The sequence below is a fragment of the Podarcis muralis genome, chromosome 14 (genome assembly GCF_964188315.1).
Source record: "Podarcis muralis chromosome 14, rPodMur119.hap1.1, whole genome shotgun sequence".
Classification (NCBI taxonomy): Eukaryota; Metazoa; Chordata; class Lepidosauria; order Squamata; family Lacertidae; genus Podarcis; species Podarcis muralis.
Window position 1 is genome coordinate 10,561,794 of NC_135668.1, and position 20,753 is coordinate 10,582,546.

General features: G+C 41.2%; 1 protein-coding gene across 4 annotated transcripts in view; it reads left to right on the forward strand.

Annotated features, from left to right (window-relative positions):
- The window catches only part of MYO5A (myosin VA), a 118,333-nt gene that overhangs the window by 49,725 nt on the left and 47,855 nt on the right, over positions 1-20,753 (forward strand). For all 4 annotated transcript variants that reach the window (XM_077918976.1, XM_077918977.1, XM_028706799.2 and 1 more), the window contains exons 5-16: positions 453-609; positions 4,302-4,445; positions 5,499-5,580; positions 6,364-6,471; positions 9,077-9,183; positions 10,921-11,186; positions 11,439-11,520; positions 13,580-13,720; positions 15,132-15,257; positions 15,929-16,012; positions 19,547-19,705; positions 20,308-20,405. In XM_077918976.1, coding sequence (XP_077775102.1) covers positions 453-609; positions 4,302-4,445; positions 5,499-5,580; positions 6,364-6,471; positions 9,077-9,183; positions 10,921-11,186; positions 11,439-11,520; positions 13,580-13,720; positions 15,132-15,257; positions 15,929-16,012; positions 19,547-19,705; positions 20,308-20,405 — 1,554 coding nt within the window. The remainder of the gene's footprint in view (positions 1-452; positions 610-4,301; positions 4,446-5,498; positions 5,581-6,363; positions 6,472-9,076; positions 9,184-10,920; positions 11,187-11,438; positions 11,521-13,579; positions 13,721-15,131; positions 15,258-15,928; positions 16,013-19,546; positions 19,706-20,307; positions 20,406-20,753) is intronic.

The following is a 20,753-nucleotide window of genomic DNA, read 5'->3' on the forward strand; positions in this document are numbered from 1 at the left end:
AGGATATTGAGGGCAATTGGAATGCAGCTTTTTGTTTTAATGTTGAAATACATATTTTGTTCAAAGATTAGAATACAAAAGTATTCTTTCTTGCATAGCCTCATGTCTTGAATAGGAAAAAAGCTCTACGCCTGCATTTCTTGTAGATTCATACAACTGAGTTACTGATTTGCTTTCTTTGGTGAAATGTTTTGATGCTTTGTATAAGGAACTTTTGAATGCAAAATATTGCTATTCTATGTTCCATATGAAACACACCTGTACATATGTTTGTATGTATGTATGTATCTATGTAAACAAGCTTTCTCCTTTAAAGTAACATTTATACGATTTTTAGGCTTCTACTTTCTTAGATTGTGTATGCTTTGCATGTTATCCCAAACACAATATGCACGTCCGAGTCAAGATGGTTAAACATTAATACAACTGAAACTGATTTGTTTCCATTTCAGAGATGAACGGAACCAGTCAATTATTGTAAGTGGAGAATCTGGAGCTGGAAAAACAGTTTCTGCTAAATATGCTATGAGATATTTTGCCACTGTAAGCGGGTCTGCAAGTGAAGCTAATGTCGAAGAGAGAGTATTGGCTTCCAATCCTATAATGGAGGTAAGACCAGGAACATGGTTACTTTAAGTCTCATGGAGGGTTCTTTTGCTAGTTGATTTGCCTTTGCTAAATTGAAGCCAGGGGTTTGCAGGGAAATGTTGGTTGTCAAAGTAGTTTTATTACAAATGGAATATAATAACCCCACCCTAGCCCTGAAATATGGCGGGTCGAACTGTTGGACTTTAGCTGGAAGAAAAGGAAATGATAAAAATATTTCAGGCAATATGGACCCAATTTCTAGAGTGCTTTGCTTCACCAAATAGTATTTCTTAAAAGCTGAACATCACCTTTGGGTGCTCCCCCTTTTTCTTGTTCATTTGCATCCTTCTAAAAAGTGGAGAGGAGCAGGTAACACAGTGAGTGACTAATTCTTTCTAATCTGAACTTCAGAGAATGAATGTCTGCTCATATAGTTAACATTTACCAGAATTTGCATGTGCTGTGAAATAAGGAGTGGGTTTGAAGCTTACACATCGCCCCAACTCCCACTCCATATTTTATTTGTTTTATTTTAAGATGGGATCTCCCTGTCCCTGGCACTCAAACCTTACTTCTTAGTGTATGACCCTTAGTCCTAATCTCAAAATACATAAAAATCTTGCAGGGTGAATATCCTCTGAATAGCCCTGGAGCTGGACAAAGGCATTTTAGGGAGGTACCTAAACAACGCCTTTCAGCAATATAATAATATTACACAAGCCTCTGAAAAAGAACCCTATTTAATAGAATGTTCCACTGTACTGTATTAAACTTTTATTTGCAGTTCTTAATTGCTTTTCTATTTTAAAAATACCAAAAGTGACATATAACATTAAAATTATGTCCTAAAGCATGTTATAGATGTCTTGGCAGAAAGACGGTATAGATAGAAAAACAATAAATGATAAAAGCATTAAGTGATTGACAACAAGCATTGTGATCATGCTAGTTAAGCTGAAATTAATTCCATATGGTCTGGTATGGAATTTAATTTAGAGGAATGTCATAATTATAAACAAAGTTCATGGGAATTGTTGACGTTGAATGAAGCTCCCTTTCTCCCTTGGTAATTTTTAAAAATATACCTTTTCCTTGTTTTAAGCATTTCTTGAAACAAACAAAAGCGGAGATGACACTATCTGCCCTAATGCAGCTTTGGCACAGTTTTTTTTAAGTATTCAGAGATAAGGTAATTTTGCCTGGTTTGCTGTGTTGTGTGACATTTCGAAACAATATTACTGAACACTTATCGGTACCAAATGCACTAACAAATGGGCATATATTTTCATTCTTGTAGCCTGATACAGCATTTTTATGGGGATAGTTCTAGGAAACTTGCAAAATGCTGTTTGTAGACCTGTAGAGCTGTTGCTAAATTTTGTCTCCAACATGCAAGAAACCACTGAGAACTATTCTGAAGGTAATTTCTGTAGGATTTGCAGTGTACAATTCCAATTCTCATCTCCTTTACTCTCACTTCAACCCTGTGAAATGTTGATTATGTTGCAAGAGGCGCACCCAGAACTTTGAGCCTGAGAATCGCATCCCTTTTTACTAGGCCAGAGATTGGGGAACTTGGGGCCCTCCTGTTGTTGTTGGCCTTCAACTCTCACCATCTCTGGCCATTGATGGGGCTGATGGGGCTTGTAATACTACAACATCTGGAGGGTTACAGGTACCAAGGCACGGAACGAGTAATCCAGTGCATTAGGAACATAGGAAACTTATACTGCATCAGATCACTGGTTTATTTGTCTCAGTACTGTCTAGACCAGAGCTTTCCAAACTGTGTGTCATGACATATTAGTGTGTCGGCTGCAGCGTGTAGGTGTCTTGTGAATGCTTCCCAGATTCCTCCTGGGGTTAGAAAGGGGTTAGTTTAACCTCTGGTTTGCTAGTAAAACTGACTTACTGTGTCGCGAAATGATGCATGTCTAAAAGGTGTGTCACCAACATGAAGTGTTTGGAAAGCTCTGGTCTAGACTGATTTGCAGAAGCTCTCCAGGATTTCAGACAGAGGTCTCTCCCAGTCCTATCCAGAGATAGGAGGCGGAAGGCTGAACTTAGGAGCTTCTGTGTGCAAAGCAAATGCATTCCCACTAAGCTATGGTCCTTACAAAGATGTCCCCACTACTTCAAAAGTCTTATATTTAACCAATTTGTGTCATATTATGCTTTTTGTGATATGCTGGCCCCCTGCAACTCCGATGTGACAGGTGCAGGAATAAGGCAAGTGGCTTAGAAAGTAGTATTAGTTTGTGGATTTGTGCCATAGAGTGCCACTAACATGCAGGTAGCTGCAACAGAAATACATGTAGGAAACTCATCTTAAGAAAAGGGACTTCTTGCATACTGCTATCTATATGTTTTTTTAATGAATTGCTTTCATATTTACTGCTATTTTTCTTCCCACATAAAGTGTTCTGCTTGTGTCTGTAAACGACATCTGTGCATTTATTAATGTATTTTTGAGGAGAGGAGACATTATTCACGAAATTAGGGCTGCAGACTCAACAACTATTATTATTATGATTAATTACCGTATTTTTCGCTCTATAAGACGCACCAGACCACAAGATGCACCTAGTTTTTGGAGGAGGAAAATAAGAAAAAAAATATTCTGAATCTCAGAAGCCAGAACAGCAAGAGGGATCACTGTGCAGTGAAAGCAGCAATCCCTCTTGCTGTTCTGTCTTCTGTGATAGCTGTGCAGCCTGCATTCGCTCCATAAGACGCACACACATTTCCCCTTACTTTTTAGGAGGGAAAAAGTGAGTCTTATAGAGCAAAAAATACGGTATATCCTGCCTATCCAGCTAGGCTGCCCCAGCCACCCTGGACGGCTTCCAACATATATTAAAACATTACACATTAAAAGGCTTTCCTTTACAGGGCTGCCTTCAGTTGTCTTCTAAAGGTTATATAGTTACTCATCTCCTTGACATCTGATGGAAGGGTGTTCCACAGGGTGGAATAATTAAATTAAATTTTCTTAATCATATGAGTTTAGTCAGTTAATGGAATGATGTACTGATTAAATGTATATATTGGTAAAAACAATAGTTCTAGAGTAAGAAGCATTTGTTTTTAAATAATGCATGCATGTGTCAAAGCAGACATATCTTGGAAGTATGTTTCTGAGAAAAAAGGATGGAACCTACAGTTTTCATAAGTACTTGGTGTGTTTTTTTAACTGCTTGATGAATCCAGCACACATTTTTAGTCCATTAAATTAAAATAAGTTTTAGCTAATTAAGTGATGTAGCCAATGATTATATTAAACATCGCAGCCAGAGTGAAAATCTATATTTAATAGTCATCAGGCTTCATTTGTGGTTCAGGTAATTTCTTGTAATGTAATTCAGCCACCTTCTCTAATGCTGCAGGTAGGTTCTTAACCAGGAGAACTGAATATTGACTGCCTCATAACCCCCTTTTCCTTTCCTTTCCCCCTTCATTCTGGTTTTATTATTGTTTGGTTTTTTGTTGTTATTGCTGTGTTTGTGTATTGATATAAACAAACAACCCCCCCCCCAATTCTACAAAATCTGAAATTTAAAAAAACCTTTGCAAAATAAGGAAAACTCTGTGCAATCCTTCGCATGTCCACTCAAAAGTAAGCCTCATTGAGTTCAGTGGGACTTACCCCCAGGTAAGTGTGTGTAAGGTTGCAGCCTCAAATTGTTAATCCCTTTTTGTTTTCCCTCTCACAGTCTATTGGGAATGCCAAAACCACACGGAATGACAACAGTAGCCGCTTTGGAAAGTACATCGAAATAGGTTTTGATAAAAGGTTTCGAATCCTTGGTGCCAACATGAGAACTTATCTCTTAGAAAAATCACGAGTGGTATTTCAGGTAAAATGAATGCAAACTTGTTTTTGCTTGTCCATGTAGGAGTTCCATTGTGAGTCGATACATGATGGCATGCTTACATAACCTAGCATCCACGGAGGGCAAGGAATGGTTGCTTTGGAAATATTGAACAATAATGTGTCATGTCCAGCTACTTAATGCAGAATCGCTGCACATCCATCTAGCATACTCAGGAGAAACAATGAGTTCCTTAGAAATGTGATGTTATTGAGAAAGAGAGAGAGAGAACAAGGACTTTACTCCTTGAAAGCTGAACTATTTTGCCAGACCAGGAACTGTGCTTCAGTTCATGCAGCCAGGGGAAATGAGCAAGAACATCTCCCCTCCACTTCAGCTATACTAGAAAGGGGTAGAGGGAGTGTTCAGGCAGTGTGTACGTCCTGAAAGACTAAGGAAGAGATGGATAACCTGTGACGCTAGGTGTTGGTGGACTAACAATTCCCATCTTGCTGGGGCTGATGAAGGTTGAAGTGCAACAAAATATGGAGGACCGCAGGTCCTCCATCCCTGGACTAGGGGAAGGAGGAGGAGGGTTCTGTACAGAAATACTGAGGGTGACATCCCCTCCCTCCCCTTCTCCATCATCTCCAGTTCCTCCATGTGGGATACAATGGGAGGCTGAGAAATCCTGCAGTTTGTACCTGTTAATCCAGGGAAAAGGAACCTGTGACCCTCCAGACGTCGTTGGATTCCAGATCCCATCGGCCCCAGCCACCATTGCCAGTAATCAGGGATGATGGGAGTTGTAGTCCAACAATATCTGGAGGGCTATAAGTTTCCCTTCATTACGTTAATTGACAGCTGGTGACCTTTTTCCTTTAGAAGGCTTGCAGAGCAAATGAAATAAGGCAAGTATTTTGCTGAATTAATATATGTTTGATACCGGAGCGTTTAACATTATCCCTCTTACTCCAGTGTCCATTCAGTTCTTCATTAAAGTACAAAATGGAATCGTGTGTGTGTGTGTGTGTGTGTGTGTGTGTGTGTAAAGGTATTTATGTGTTTATAGATATCTTTTATTTCATTTTATTAAAGGCAGAAGAAGAGAGAAATTATCATATCTTCTACCAGCTCTGTGCTTCTGCAACGTTACCTGAATTTAAAACTTTGCGGTTAGGTATGAATGCACATCTGCTCCATTTTATTATTCACATGACACGTTCCAAAGTAGCATTACTATGTTTTTAGTAATGGGTTTTAAATAATTGCTTAAGTTTCTATAAATATGCCTTTTGAAAATAGAGCACGCAAAATTGCAAATCTATAAAGGTGAATGAAATTTCCTTCCGGGTGTGTTACATGCAGCTGATATATTTGAGCACACAGTGTTGTAGTTAGTATTATATTGCTTATTATGGCTAAATTAAAACACAGTGAGGTAAAAACAAATAAACCCCTATTCTGTAAGAGAAAATCTTCGTTTGAAACATTGCTTTAAATTTCCTTTTAAAACTTTAGTTGTTGCTGTTGTTGCTACCATTGGTATTACCATTGATTTATTAATTGCCTTCTAAACCATCTTAAGGTAAATCTCAAGGTGATTTACATATAAAATAATTAAAAACAGTTAATAGCACAAAACAACAAGCACATTTAAAATAAAACCAAAACCCTAGCAAATGAACATTCTTGGTAAATACCTATTTATACAGCTGGAAATTCTTATTGGAACAAAAATGTCTTCAATAGCAGACACCTCTTGTATCTTGCCTTCAGCCTACAAAAGGGGGGTATAAATCCTTGTACTAGGTAAACAAAAGTTTGGCTTATCAGTTTTACTTGAACACAGCATTATTCATTTTGCTGGGGTTTCTTTTAGTCTTTTAAGAGTTAAAACATCTTTGTGGAATGCATTTCTTCTTTGTATGTAAAGAAACTTTTGCTTGCTTGTTTATATTAGGAAATGCAAGCTATTTCCACTATACAAAGCAAGGAGGCAGTCCAGTCATTGATGGAATTGATGATGCCAAGGAGATGATGAACACCAGGCGGGCTTGCACTTTGTTGGGTAAGTCCTGGAAGCACACGAATTTCTTCAGGACTTTGAAACGGTGGCTACTGTGCCTAGTAGTACATTATTACCCACAGCATTAATTTTTAAAAGGTGAACACTTACAAACTGCTGTGCTTCAACATGCCAGTGGCATACACGCTGTTGAATGCTTCAGTTGATGTGCATTGAGAAGCCATAGGAGTTGTATTTTAAGTAAGTTTGAGCGTTTCTGCCTTTTTATTGGGTAATTAAAATACCCGTTTATGAAGCATGAATTTCTGAACCAGCTTGTGGCAGGCTCTGTCTGTCTATCTATCTATCATCTATCTATCTATCTATCTATCTATCTATCTATCTATCTATCTATCTATCATCTATCTATCTATCATCTATCTATCTATCTATCTATCTATCTATCTATCTATCTATCATCTATCTATCTATCTATCATCTATCTATCTATCTATCTATCTATCTATCTATCTATCATCTATCTAATTTGTACACCACCCTTCATCCAAAGATCACAGAGTGGTTTACAACATATTTATTGGAAAGCTTATTATCCCAGCTCTTCATACAAAGGTTCAGGGCAGCTTCCAGCATAACCAGCACAATCCTGTGTGTTTTTGCACCACAGAATTCACTGGGGCTTTCATCCAGGTAAGTGGGAATAGAATTGGAGTACAAAACAGTCTTTAATAATAAACAGACGGAATGGAGACAAATCTTTTTCAGGCATTGGGCTAACCCAGGGATGGAGAACCTTGGGCCCTACAGAAGTTGTTGGACTACAACTCCAATAAACCCCATCCAGCATGGACAGTGGTCAAGGATGATGGGAGTCGAGCAACAGGTTCCCCATCCTTGTTCTGATTATCCTTTCCTGAATTCATTCTAGTATGTGTGTTTAGACTAGAGACCTGTAGCCAATGATTTAGTTAGTTCAAATCCATCTGTATAATTCAGCCTCCCCCTATTTCTTGGCCTACCTGTCCTCTGTTTCTTGGGCTGTAATCCCATGTTTCCCAAAGCAACCTCGTCCTCTTCCTTCCTAAGAAGCGCATACAGCCCTTCCTATTCTTTCATTCTGTGTGTCCACATTCCTGACAGGTTTACCATGAACAGTGAAAATATTTGTGACATAAATGGCATCACAGCAAGCCGGCCAATGAGAGACAGGTGACAGACACAGTGTTGTGAGCAATTTGGCCAATTTTATGTATGTAATTTAGTACCGGATAGTCATATCTTCCTTTCCAAACCTATCGTATTTTAATTAGCATTCAGACTTACTTATTGTATTTCTGGTTATGAGTAAAAAAGTTTTGTACTTTCTGTGTTGAGTTTTGATGTCTCTTCTCTCTGTTGTCATGCTGGCTTGCTCTTAAGATCTTCAGGGAACCCTTCTTTTAGTTGCATTTTCTTTTTAAAAAGTTATCTTTTTTGTCATATATGGCTTGGTCTTTAATTTAGGCATTTAATAAATGTAAGACAGTGTTCTGGGTTCTACATGTTAACTGGGGAATACACATGTACAGTGGAACCTCGGTTTTCGAACGTAATCCGTTCCAGAAGACTATTTCACTTCCAAAATGTTTGAAAACCAAAGCATTCATTTTCGGAAGCATTTACAGTGGTACCTCGGGATGCGAACGGGATCCATTCCGGAGCCCCATTCGCATCCTGAACAGAACGTAAGACGCGACTGTGTGTGTGTGTGTCGCATCTTGTCACTTCTGTGCACGCGCGTGACGTCATTTTGACCGTCTGCGCATGCGCGAAAGGCGAAACCCGGAAGTAATGCGCTCCGTTACTTCCGGGTCGCCGTGACGCGCAACCCAAATATACGCATCCTGAAGCGTATTTATCCCGAGGTATGACTGTACTTGCAGAAAACTCAATGCGGAAGCCGTGTGGCACATTCGACTTCCAAAAATTGTTCGAAAACCAAAACATTTGACTTCTGAGGTGTTCGAAAACTTAGGTTCCACTGTAGTAGATTTATGCAGCTGGTTTTTTTATGTGGTAAAATTCCCTTTAAAAATTTAAGGTAAACATAGAAAAGTAATATTCTCATATATAATGAACCCTGTCTGGGTGTTCTGATATATAATATGGGTATAGCAAGAAATTAAGGCAATTCTCTGAGTAATTAACAACTGAGCTGTTATTGCAACACCTTCAGTTTGCACAACTTGCAACAGTGTTGCGTCACCTGTGGCCCAGCATCTGTTGTTGGACCCCACCAGCCCAGATGGCATGGCCAGTGGCCCAGTCAGATGGGAGCTGTGGTCCAGTGAGATCTGAAGGACCACAGGTTTCCCATCTTGGCACTAAATGTGCATTTCAAGATAGTAGCTGATGCGAAAGGAGATAATATCTCACTATACAAATCTCCTTAGGGAGGCTTTTTTACTGATGAGATACCAGCAGATATTCACTGAGGATTGAGTTTGAATGACATTTTCTCCACACAATGACTAGTACTTTTTTGTTGTCCTTGTCATCCTTGTTCAGATGCTTAATTGCACATGACTTAATTGGACATTTGCATTTTAATTGCAGCAAAAGGAATACTGATTTCTTTTCTCTCCCCCACTCCCACCCAATATGATAGGTATTGCTGATTCCTGTCAGATGGGAATATTTCAGATCCTTGCCGCTATTCTTCACCTGGGCAATGTGGCATTCACATCTCGAGATGCTGACAGCTGTACAATACCAGTAAGTTCCAAATAAGTTCAAAGAAGTAAACACGGTAACATTTCTAATCTTCTTGGCCTGTTTTTGGGTCAGCGTGCCGAACCTGGAAAAATGCAACTGATTTCTGTTTCCCCACTGCCTTTACCTTCTTCTACATCTTCCTTCACACTGGCTCATGATAAAATGTCACAGTTCACATCTTTTAAGGAGCTATGTCAATATGTCTTGTTTGCAAGAGCATTGTATGAAATCGTTCTTTGTCTACCAGCACTGCCTGTGAAGGAAAACATTTTGCCATACGTTAGGAAGTTGTGCAGAAATTTACTTTTCTTTGTGCAAGGCTGGCCTCAGCCAAGTACAAAAGTAACATTGTTTTGCTCTCTGGTAGTCCATAGACTTGGACACAGGTGGCGCTGTGGGTTAAACCACAGAGCCTAGGACTTGCTGATCAGAAGGTCAGCGGTTTGAATCCCCGTGACGGGGTGAGCTCCCGTTGCTCGGTCCCTGCTAAAGCAAACCTAGCAGTTTGAAAGCACATCGAATTGCAAGTAGATAAATAGGTACTGCTCCAGTGGGAAGGTAAACGGCGTTTCTGTTCACTGCTCTGGTTCGCTTAGTCAAGCTGGGCACATGACCCGGAAGCTGTACACCGGCTCCCTCGGCCAATAAAGCGAGATGAGCACCACAACCGCAGAGTTGGTCACGGCTGGACCTAATGGTCAGGGGTCCCTTTACCTTTACCTTTAGTCCATAGACATGTGGGATTAGGGTTAAGGAGGGTGGGCCCAGGACAATTGTAATGATTGTAGGGCTGGCTTCAAGTGCACCACATGATTGGGCACCTGACATGAGCCCTCTGGACTTTATGCTGTGAGAAGGTCATCTTGCTGAGGAAATGAGGGGTGCTAAAAAGTTGTAGCATGACTTGGGATTTCAAAATAGTAGGTAAAACGTGCGCAAAATTGCATAGAAATCATTAAATATGATTGCCAAGTATTTGTACTTATATTATATACAGTCATACCTTGGAATTCGAATGGAATCCATTCCGGAAGTCTGTTTGACTTCCAAAACATTCAGAAACCAAAGCGCGGATTCTGATTGGGCCAATCGGAAGCTGCAGAAGCCCCATTGGATGTTTGGGTTCCAAAGAATGTTCGCAAACCGGAACACTCACTTCCGGGTTTGCAGCATTCAAGAGCCAAAACATCCAAATACCAAGGCATTCGGGATCCAAGGTACAACTGTGTTATTATTACTATTGTTTGTTTATTTAGCATTCCCTGACATTTTTCAGAAGGTAAAATTAAAATTATTTGGTTTTGTGAAAGCAGTTTGTGTGCTTCTTCATCAGACATAGACTCACCAACCTAAATGTTGTCCAATAATAAAAATAATCACAGATTTGAATTCCTCACACCCAAAACATATTTTAAAGACCGCTCAATGAAGCAATGTGCAAAAAATAAGTTTCACCACCTAAAACAACACACCCCATGAGGGAGGGGGGACGCAGGGAAGATGTCTTGTCCAAGGGCCCACCAAAAACTGAAGCCAATGCTGTCAACCTCTTAAGCCCACCTTTCTATGCATTCTCTAAAAGCAGGGATTGAAGTTAATATGAGATATTTCTTAACACCTTCTCACCGCAAATCTAGAAAATGGTAGAAGGGTTTCTGCTTGCTTGGGGAGCATTATTGCATGCATTGTTAGTGGTCAATAATACTTTCAAATCTAAGGAGATTATTGTCCTTGTAGGCCAAACACGAACCCCTCACCATCTTCTGTGATCTCATGGGAGTAGAATATGAACAGATGGCTCACTGGCTCTGCCACAGGAAGCTTGCTACTGCCACAGAGACCTACATCAAACCAATTTCCAAACTGCAGGCCATAAATGCCAGGGATGCTCTTGCAAAACATGTATATGCTAGTCTGTTTAACTGGATTGTCGATCGTGTGAACGAAGCTCTTCATTCCACCATGAAACAACATTCTTTTATTGGCGTATTGGACATCTATGGGTGAGTTTCCTCTGAGTAGCTTGATGTAACAAAATGAAAAGTAAAAAACCAAACAACCCAAAGAAAAATACAAAATATAACAATATAAGTTGGGTATGGGTATTATTGCCCAAGCTGCTAAGAACATCTGTATTTTAAAGTATGGCAGTTTGTGTACGTCAACCCACTCTTGTACTATGTTGACATGATTTTTATCTTGCAAACATTTACTCCTTTAATTTATGCTGGTGATTGTCTTTGGTTTTCCCCCAGGTTTGAAACCTTTGAGATAAACAGCTTTGAACAGTTCTGTATAAACTATGCCAATGAGAAACTGCAGCAACAGTTCAATATGGTAAGTGAGAAGCAAGTTTTTCTGTGCTTCGACCCACTAATGGTCCTTTTTGATAGCTAGATCCTCTGTGTGGCACTGAACTTCTCTTAAGAGCATGTACTCATCAATTTCCTGGGATAGGTCCTAGTGACAGCTGGTGGAGTCTTCATTTTATCTTTCCCTAATTAGAGTTCTACTTCTTTTTGTTTTGTTTCTCCTACCTTCTTGAGTGAGATAGTAATTTTAATCAAAATATTCCTTGGGATAGCTGGACAGACACACCAATAAGGTTAACCAGATTACTTGCAAGTTGGATGCCTTATGAGGAACGGCTAAGGGAGCTGGGCATGTTTAGCCTGGAGAAGAGGAGGTTACGGGGTGATATGATAGCCATGTACAAATATATAAAAGGATGTCACATAGAGGAGGGAGAAAGGCTGTTTTCTGCTGCTCCAGAGAAGCGGACACGGAGCAATGGATCCAAACTACAAGAAAGAAGATTCCACCTAAACATTAGGAAGAACTTCCTGACAGTAAGAGCTGTTCGACAGTGGAATTTGCTGCCAAGGAGTGTGGTGGAGTCTCCTTCTTTGGAGGTCTTTAAGCAGAGGCTTGACAACCATATGTCAGGAGTGCTCTGATGGTGTTTCCTGCTTGGCAGGGGGTTGGACTCGATGGCCCTTGTGGTCTCTTCCAACTCTATGATTCTATGATTCTATGGATGTCAGCAGCCTGTTAAGCAGTAGACAGGAGTCTCCTGATTAGTAGGTTCACTGGTGGGTAATACAGCATTTCCCCCACCAATTGGTGAGGGTGAGAAGGAGGCAGACCAGTCCTTGCACTTCATCAAATACGCCGGTGGGACTCCAATCTGTAAGACAGCAAACTGTACCTGCCCATTGCTTACATATCCACCCATCATTTTATTTTATGCTGCCTTTCCATAGTTCAAACCATGCTCAAAGCACCTTTCAAGATGAGAAATAATAATAATCGCAATGTAACAAAAGTAGTCATAAACAATAAAACACCAGTGAATACACAACCAAGTTGAACAACATCCAACTTGCTATGCTGAAGTCATGCCCACCCCACTCCTTTATAACAGGAATCCAGGTGTGGGGAGCATCATTTGCTGGATCAACATCTTACCTTGCAGAGCCATGTCTGGCAAGCTGCTGTGCCTTCAACCCTTGCCTTGCTTGTGTCATGTACTGATTTGAGCATTAACGTTTTTGGCAGGAAACATAATCCGATCCCTTCATCCATGTAATGGTTTTAGGGGTTGCTCGTGCATAAGCCGGTGCCCACACCTGGCTGGGTTGCCTAAGTGAACCTTTTCTGTCCGGACAGCCACTCACCCGTGGCTGTCTCAATCGCTGGCAGAATCCGTCAGTGGGTGTTTCTTAAACTTCTTCCAACAAAGAAGTTCTTTGACGCCCAGTCTCCTCCTACTCTCTCTGCGCGAAAGCCTTCTGCGCAAGGAGGGCGTAGGCAGCGGAGGACCCTTCCTCTCCCCGCTGGTCCCTGGCAAGGAGTCATGTGACCGCCTCTCTGATTCCCTCATCTGCCCCCCTTCTCCACTGGAGCTACACTGATTCCCTTCCCCAGAAGATGGGCTGCCTCTCCCAAGCCCTGGACGCTCTTTGGGATCCCTCTGGAGCTTGCTCTCTCCCTCTGGCACTGATGGCAGTTCCCTGACAATCCAGTGAGAGCCAGGACAGTTCCTTCACTATTGTTTGTTATTTAGTTTTATATTAAATATTAAACTTTAGGTGCTTTACAAATTATGTGGTGAGGGGATGGTGATGATTATGATATTGATGAGAAGGATAAAAGCTTGGGGCATTGTCTATTTCTAAGCTTCTTCTTCTGTCTACCTTATTTTATAATTTTCTTGCTGCTTTCCCCATACTAAAAGACATATTAATTTTGAACACGTTGTGCAGATTCATTTGTCCACTTTGATCTGTGCTTAGTAAATGGTGGGTTCAATTTTAATTTGTGAGCAGTTTAGTTAAATGTATTGGGAAGAAAACAATGAACTTTCTCTATTTACTGCTTCCCCTTCCTCTTATAGCATGTCTTTAAACTGGAGCAAGAAGAATATATGAGGGAACAAATTCCGTGGACCTTGATTGATTTCTATGATAATCAGCCCTGCATTAACCTCATAGAGGCCAAACTGGGTATTTTGGATTTGCTAGATGAAGAGTGTAAGGTAGGAGTTCAACAGATCTCACCTTTATGTTGCATCAAGTTCTGTTGGTTTCCAGCTTCCTTTGCTGACTGTGTTAGTGCATAACACTCTACCAAAACGTGTGATAGACTTTAAACAAAACATTCATGCAGTTTGAGTACTCCTGTTTCGCTCTTCCTTTCCTTCAACCAGGAGCAACAAACCATAAGTCTTGGCTTAGCATCATGCCAGAAACAACACTTCCGATTTGTTTCTCTCCAAACCATGATGTCATACCAGTGTACCACATACCTTGGTTTAGTGTAGCATGCAAAGCATGGGTTATATCCAACTTAAGTCCTACTCATTGCAGACCCACTGAAGGGAATTAATCTGAGTTAGCTGCATCCATTAAGTTGTGTTCATTTTATTTCAGTGGATCTGCTCTCAGTAGGACTAACATTAGATATTACCCTGTGAATGCTGTTTTAAGGTGGAGGAAGAGAGAGGATCTCTGCCATGTCAATGTTCCTATGTTAAGTCATTATTTGTTGGAAACTATTATTTTCATCTAGACTCAAAGCATGCCAATGTGTAAAGGAGTCTTAGATTACAAGACTATAAATGCCCTCTCTTAGGAGGAAGCCCCATGCAGCTCAGTGGGGCTTATTTGTGAGTAAATATTGAAGATTGGATGAAAGCTCTTTCAGGTGCAAAAGCATAGCCCCTGTGGGGCAGGGACAGTGTCCAGTTTTCACATCATGTTGAGCATTAAATTTGATGAGTTTCCCCACCCCCACATAGCTTTTGTCCCCTTGCTCATATGGATAAGAAATGTAGTGTGTGAATCAGTCCAGCCTCAGCCACTTCTTGAGGGGCTTAAATATTTTCTATTTTGTTATTTTTATTCGAGCCTATCCCCAAAACAAGACTGGGAGTGGGTAACTCCTACGAATATGTAAAGTAGTACAGTGGTACCTCGGGTTACATACACTTCAGGTTACATATGCTTCAGGTTACAGTCTCCGCTAACCCAGAAATAGTACCTCGGGTTAAGAACTTTGCTTCAGGATGAGAACAGAAATTGTGCTCCGGTGGCGCAGCGGCAGCAGGAGGCCCTATTAGCTAAAGTGGTGCTTCAGGTTAAGAACAGTTTCAGGTTAAGAACAGACCTCCGGAATGAATTACGTACTTAACCCAAGGTACCACTGTATACAAATGAGGTATTTAAAGGAGTGTTCTTAGAAACTGATGGCCCATACATTTGTGGCCAACAATATTGTGAACCATTAACTGCATCCTGTTTCTTTGAGTGGCTCAAATTCAGGTGAATTTTAAGTGCCAAAACAACATTTTCCATTTCAGTTGTAGAGTAGCTTTCCATGTTTCATTTTTTCATAATAAATCAGGATGGTTAAAACCTATCTGTTCGTTTTATCTCTCCGTTCACTAGATGCCTAAAGGTTCAGATAATAGTTGGGCCCAGAAATTATACAATACTCACTTGAACAAGTCTGTTCTCTTTGAAAAACCCCGTATGTCAAACAAAGCATTTATCGTCCAACACTTTGCAGATAAGGTAAGGGTTTCTGTGTTCTGCCTGATTTGGTAAACCTATTTGCTTTTGATGTTCTTGCACTTATCCATTCTGGAGTATTCAGTGGAAAAAAATCCGTATGATCCACAGCCCCAGACACTGAGATAACAAAAAAACCGGTGGTTCTTACATGGGCTTAACAGGATGCTGCCTGTGAGCTATTTCTAGCTGTATTTAAAAATGTCCTGTGGGCTTTTTTTAGTAGCAGTTCATTGAAGGATTTTAAATTTGAGATTGAGCCAGCCAATCTTTTAGTGACTGAGTAACAAATTAAGACACTTCAGATGGTGATCTTTAATTTGTTCACAGTGTGGCCGCCAGGTTAATTACATGCAAAATTGTTTCTGGATAGATGTATTCAGCTGTAGCCTGTTTTCACATAGCATGGTCTGTTGACAAAGTGCGTTGGGAATATATTGGTGAAGTTTGCCTTTGTGTGTGTTAAGACATAGGAAAGTGATATAGTCAAGTCTCAGAATCACCATTCTGTGCCTTCATTAAAGGTGTAAAATATCACAGTAGCAAGAACAGTGATTTTTAATACGTATTTTTTCTAGATTTTGAGGTTGCAGGATGTATTTTTGCTTAGATAAATTAATCCTTCTGAATTTTCATTTTTTTGTCTTGTAAAATGAGATATTTTGTACTTCCAGGTGGAGTACCAGTGTGAAGGGTTTTTGGAAAAAAACAAAGATACTGTGTATGAAGAGCAGATCAAAGTTCTAAAATCAAGTAAGGTTAGTATTGAGATTCCCTCCTCCCCAGTACTAAAGGTTGAGTTCCAGATGATTTTAGCCCACTGAAATTAGATATTAATTTTATCCATTGATTTGACTCGGAGTAACATTGAATCCCCTCTCCCCTGAAACTAGAGTTTGTCTGCTGATTTGTGCCTCGTGACTTGCCGTTTGTACTTTATATATCCTGAACCCAAAAGCCTGTTTTTAAATTTATTACATGAACTTTGTGTAATCAAGTCTAATTGCCCTCCGGATTGAACAGCATACCTTCTAGTTGTTAAAACAATGTAACTTTAAGAACTGCTGCATTTGCTTGTTTTCTCTTCTCTTCCCTTCCCTTTTTCCATTTGTGTCATAGCTTTTAAATCGTAAGCATGTCGTCTTATTTTTCAATCTGTGTACGACACTTAGAAAATGTTAGGCACTTCATAGATGATTGATGATGGTGATAATTGACGAAGGTATTCTGTTTCTAAAGCTAGTTCTACCAAGTATGTTTAACATTTGCATTTTAAAATATGTGTACAAAAGCAATTTGACTTTGGTAATGCAGGCTGTAATCCTATGCACACATATTAGGGAGCAACCATTTAAGCTGCTCCCTAATATTTAAACCATTTTTTAGGATTATGTTTACAGAAATGTCACAGTGAGTAGGCAGTTATTCATGTTTGGCTGTATGTATTCGTTTTTTTATTTATAATCTCTCTGCCTTGTTTTTCACCATACATCTTCCCCAGAAGGTAATCCTAAAACCTAATGCATTGCTAAAAAATTTGAACACCTAAGGTGTGTCTAGACTAGCAGTATATATGTAGTTCTGCATTTATTTATTTTAAGCAATGTGATACAGGCTGAGTGATATCCTCTTTATTCCTATTTATTACTGCATTTCTGGATTTCACCCATATGAAAATATTTACCTTTCCTTGGATGGGTCTGGACAATCAAAACATTCTGCCTCCTTCTTTGCCATTGTCCTGCTCCATCTGCCATTATCAGAATATTTCTCTTTAAGCAGAAGTTCTGGTGAACTTGCACCCATTCACCTAGAACTGCTTATTTCTTATAGCAGAAGCCAAATTCATCTCCACCCGAGAGCAAGAGATTAAGGGAAATGCAATTAAATGCTACAAAAGTGCTAGTCTGGATGCAGTCTTGGGCCGCCATCCTGCATGTTAAGTGTGCGCAAGGCCCTTTGACTTCAGTTGGGCTGCACTTGAACTGTCCACACTTTTGCTGCCTTGGTTTCCATGAGCACAACAGCAGGTATGGGGAATTTTTGGCCCTCCAGAGGTTGCTACAGCTCCCATCAACTCTGGTTGTTCACTTCACTTTCTGGTATTGATGGGAACAGCAGTTCAACCATGTCTGGAGGGCCAAAGATTTCCTACACCCAGGGGCAGAGGAAGGGGGGCGGTGGGGGCGGCTCGCTCCGGGTGTCATCACTGAGGGGGGTGACATTCAGTGCGCTGCCCGCCCACGACTCCCAAGACTACACTGAGCTGTTGGGGGAAGGGGCAGAGCTGTGCTGCCTTGCTGGCGGCTGTGATCGCCTGGGATTCGGACTCGGGTGCTGAACCTGAGGAATCCTAGCTTGCACAGGATTCCCTGCCTCCAGACCCAGCTGAGCCGGGGCTGGGGCTTGAGCCTGAAGGGTCCTCACCTGTGCTGAATCCTCAGGTGCAGGCATCAGCTGAGTCCGCTCTGGCGCCTGAGATGTTGGAGGACACGTTGCCTGCAGGTGCTCCACTCTCAGCCCCGTCAGAGGAAGCTGAGGTTGCCTCTGGGTCCGGTAACCCTCCAGCTTCTCCCGAGCTGCAGAGGCTCAGGGCAGAGAGGCGGAGGGAACTAAGTTCCCGCAGGAGGAGTGCTCGCCTCCAGGCCAGGAGAGGCAAGTCACCTGAGAATCGGGTCCGCCCTATGCCTTGGGGCAGATAAAAGCCAGCCAGCCCCAGTCCCAAGTTGCGGGAGCAACATTGTTGGTTGACAGTTCCTGCCTGAACCCTGTCCTGCTTTCCTGCTGGAGCTCCTGACCTCACCTGACTCCCTGCCCTGCACCCAGCTTCAACTTCTACGGACTGCCTCCCTATTGCACCTTTGACCTCGGACTGGACTCGGACCTCGCCTCTCGGTTAGCCCACGGGACCAGCACAGCGGCGTTCCCCCCTTCTTCCTTCGTTTTGACAGTTCAGGGGAGGCTTGGGAGTCACGGGCGTGCGGCGCACTGTTGCCCCCCACTCCTGGGCTGTGTCCTGGGGTGGGGGTGGGGAGCCTCCCCCGAGCTGTCAAAAGGAAGAGGGAAGGGAGGAAGGCTGCTGGCAAAGCCATGTGGCTTCTCCCCCCCCCCCCGCCCAGGAAGCAGCCTGCTATGGGTGGCTCACTCCACCCCCCATAGATGGCTCGCTCCGCCTCCATGGGCATTTCGGCCCCTGGGATGCTTGCCCCGCCCCTTGGCCCCACCCCCTGGTGCACAGCTTGTGCGCCGTTCTGGGTGCCAGAGCATCTAGCTACGCCTCTGCCTACACCTGCACTATAGCGATGTGAAACTGACAGTTGTGCAAGTGAAAATGGTCCTATTGCCAAGCACAGGGCAAGCAAGCGTCCCTGAATGCAGTTATATTAATTAACGGTAGGTGTTTTGTGTTTTTTTTTAATAAAGAAAACTGAGCTCCAATCCCTGCTTGCTTGCTTGCTTTCCTTTCTTATTGCCATCTGGCTTTAAATGGAAAGATACGTTCTAATATTTTGACTGCTAGCAACTCGGCTGCAATATTGCTTGACCTGGGGTGTGAGCATTGGTTTGTTTCCTCTAAACTGACATGTTTTCGTTGGCCTGTTCTGCAGTCTTTTGCTATTCGGTTCCTCCTCAATCCCCTTCAGTTATAGAATGCTATCCCATGCTACAGTGATGGCTCCATTATTTCCCATAGACTGCAATGAAAGGGCTATATGCCCTACTGCCCAGAAGTGGGGGAAATTGGAATATCAAATTTGACAGCTTTAGAACTGTGCAGTTAAGCATCACTGTAGCACCACTCCTGGCTATAGCGATTTCGGCACATTGCATCAGTGGCAATGCCTCGGGGGTTTTTTTGTGGGCTGTGTGGTGCCTCACTTGCTATTTTATGCCCTCCCAGTCACTCTGTAGCCTGGTGCAAACATAATGTTCCTGACCTCTAAATCATAGCTGAGAAGTTTGATATGTTGCATCATTACCAGCCACTTGAAATCAAGTAAATGCAACTGGATAGCAATAAATCATTTTGAGATTTGAGAAGTTTTAGAGGAAGCAATTAACAGATGGAATCAAATAAATAAACTGTTTCCATTAGCATGCTTACTTAAAATTTTCATTCCTTACATAAGTTTTCAAATTGGCAGCTGGAAAGTGGCAACGCTTCGGAAGTGCCATGATAAGCTACCCCTTCCTATTTGCTTTTGGTTCTCCCTTTTTATTGCATTTCCCTTGGGAAAGCCCTTCTCTTTCTAATATAGAGGTGTGCTTTATATCCCCTGTTTCTGAACCAGTTTAAGATGCTGCCTGAGCTCTTTCGGGATGAGAAGCCCATCAGCCCCACAACAGCAACACCTTCAGGCCGTACGCCGTTGTCTCGTGCGGCTGTAAAACCATCAAAGTCTAAAACGGCCCAAACAAGCAAGGAACATAAGAAAACAGTGGGCCATCAGGTGGGTGAATTTTGTTGCTATGCTATTCATTCAGGGATACCCCATCTGATAACAGGGCAGGAAGAGGGAAGAGTCACTGTAAGCATTTGTGGAGAAATGCTATTGACCTTCTAAAAATAAAAGAGAGAGCTTTGTGGGTTATTAGCCAGTACAAGCACACACTAAATTCTCATTAAAAACCAAAAACATTAAGAACCAGGGTGTATGACTTCCTGGAATATTGAAGTAAACTCGGAGCAAATCTATCCAATCAATATGAAAGATGCAGATCATCTTTTTTTTTTTTGTAAATGGATTACATTATTCATACATTTTGTTAAATAAAATAGTAAATATTGATGTTTTTAAATCTCGTTTTAGTTGTTTTTAATTACTACTTTTCTGTTTGTATCAATAATTGTATTATTCCTTGTAAAGTATATAAACTTCTTTAAACAATAAATACAAAAAAAAAAAATTAGTGGCATGACTTGTCTTTGCCTGATATTCTTAGATATTGTTGGGCTGAGAAGGTTCAACTTGCAGAATTTGCTCAAAAATCAGAATGCTTCTGTGTCTTTTTTTCCCTTTTCGATTTCACCCTTTTCATTTTTTCCCTATAGTTCAGAAATTCTCTGCATCTTCTGATGGAGACCCTTAATGCCACAACTCCTCACTACGTGCGGTGTATTAAGCCAAATGATTTCAAGTTCCCATTTATGTAAGTTGTTTTGTGCATAGCATCTAAAATGCAGTACTTGCTGCTCAAAATTACAGAGAGAAAACCTATATATTTTCTCTGCTACTTGTTTTGGATGAAATAGGAAGTCTTCATGTGCTTGCTCATTTCATTAGATTCAGCTAAATGTTATCTTCTCAAACATTAAAGCTGTTTCCCATGTTATGATGAAACATGGGAAGGGTATATATATTCCATGAGTGCTTTTTGGACACATTGAAGAAGAAAATCTGGAAGCTACTTGCAGATTGGCCAAGATAGAACTAGGAATCCTCTTTCGTATTTTGATTTTTCATATCACGTGACTTATGGGAGTACTTTTTGGCAAGT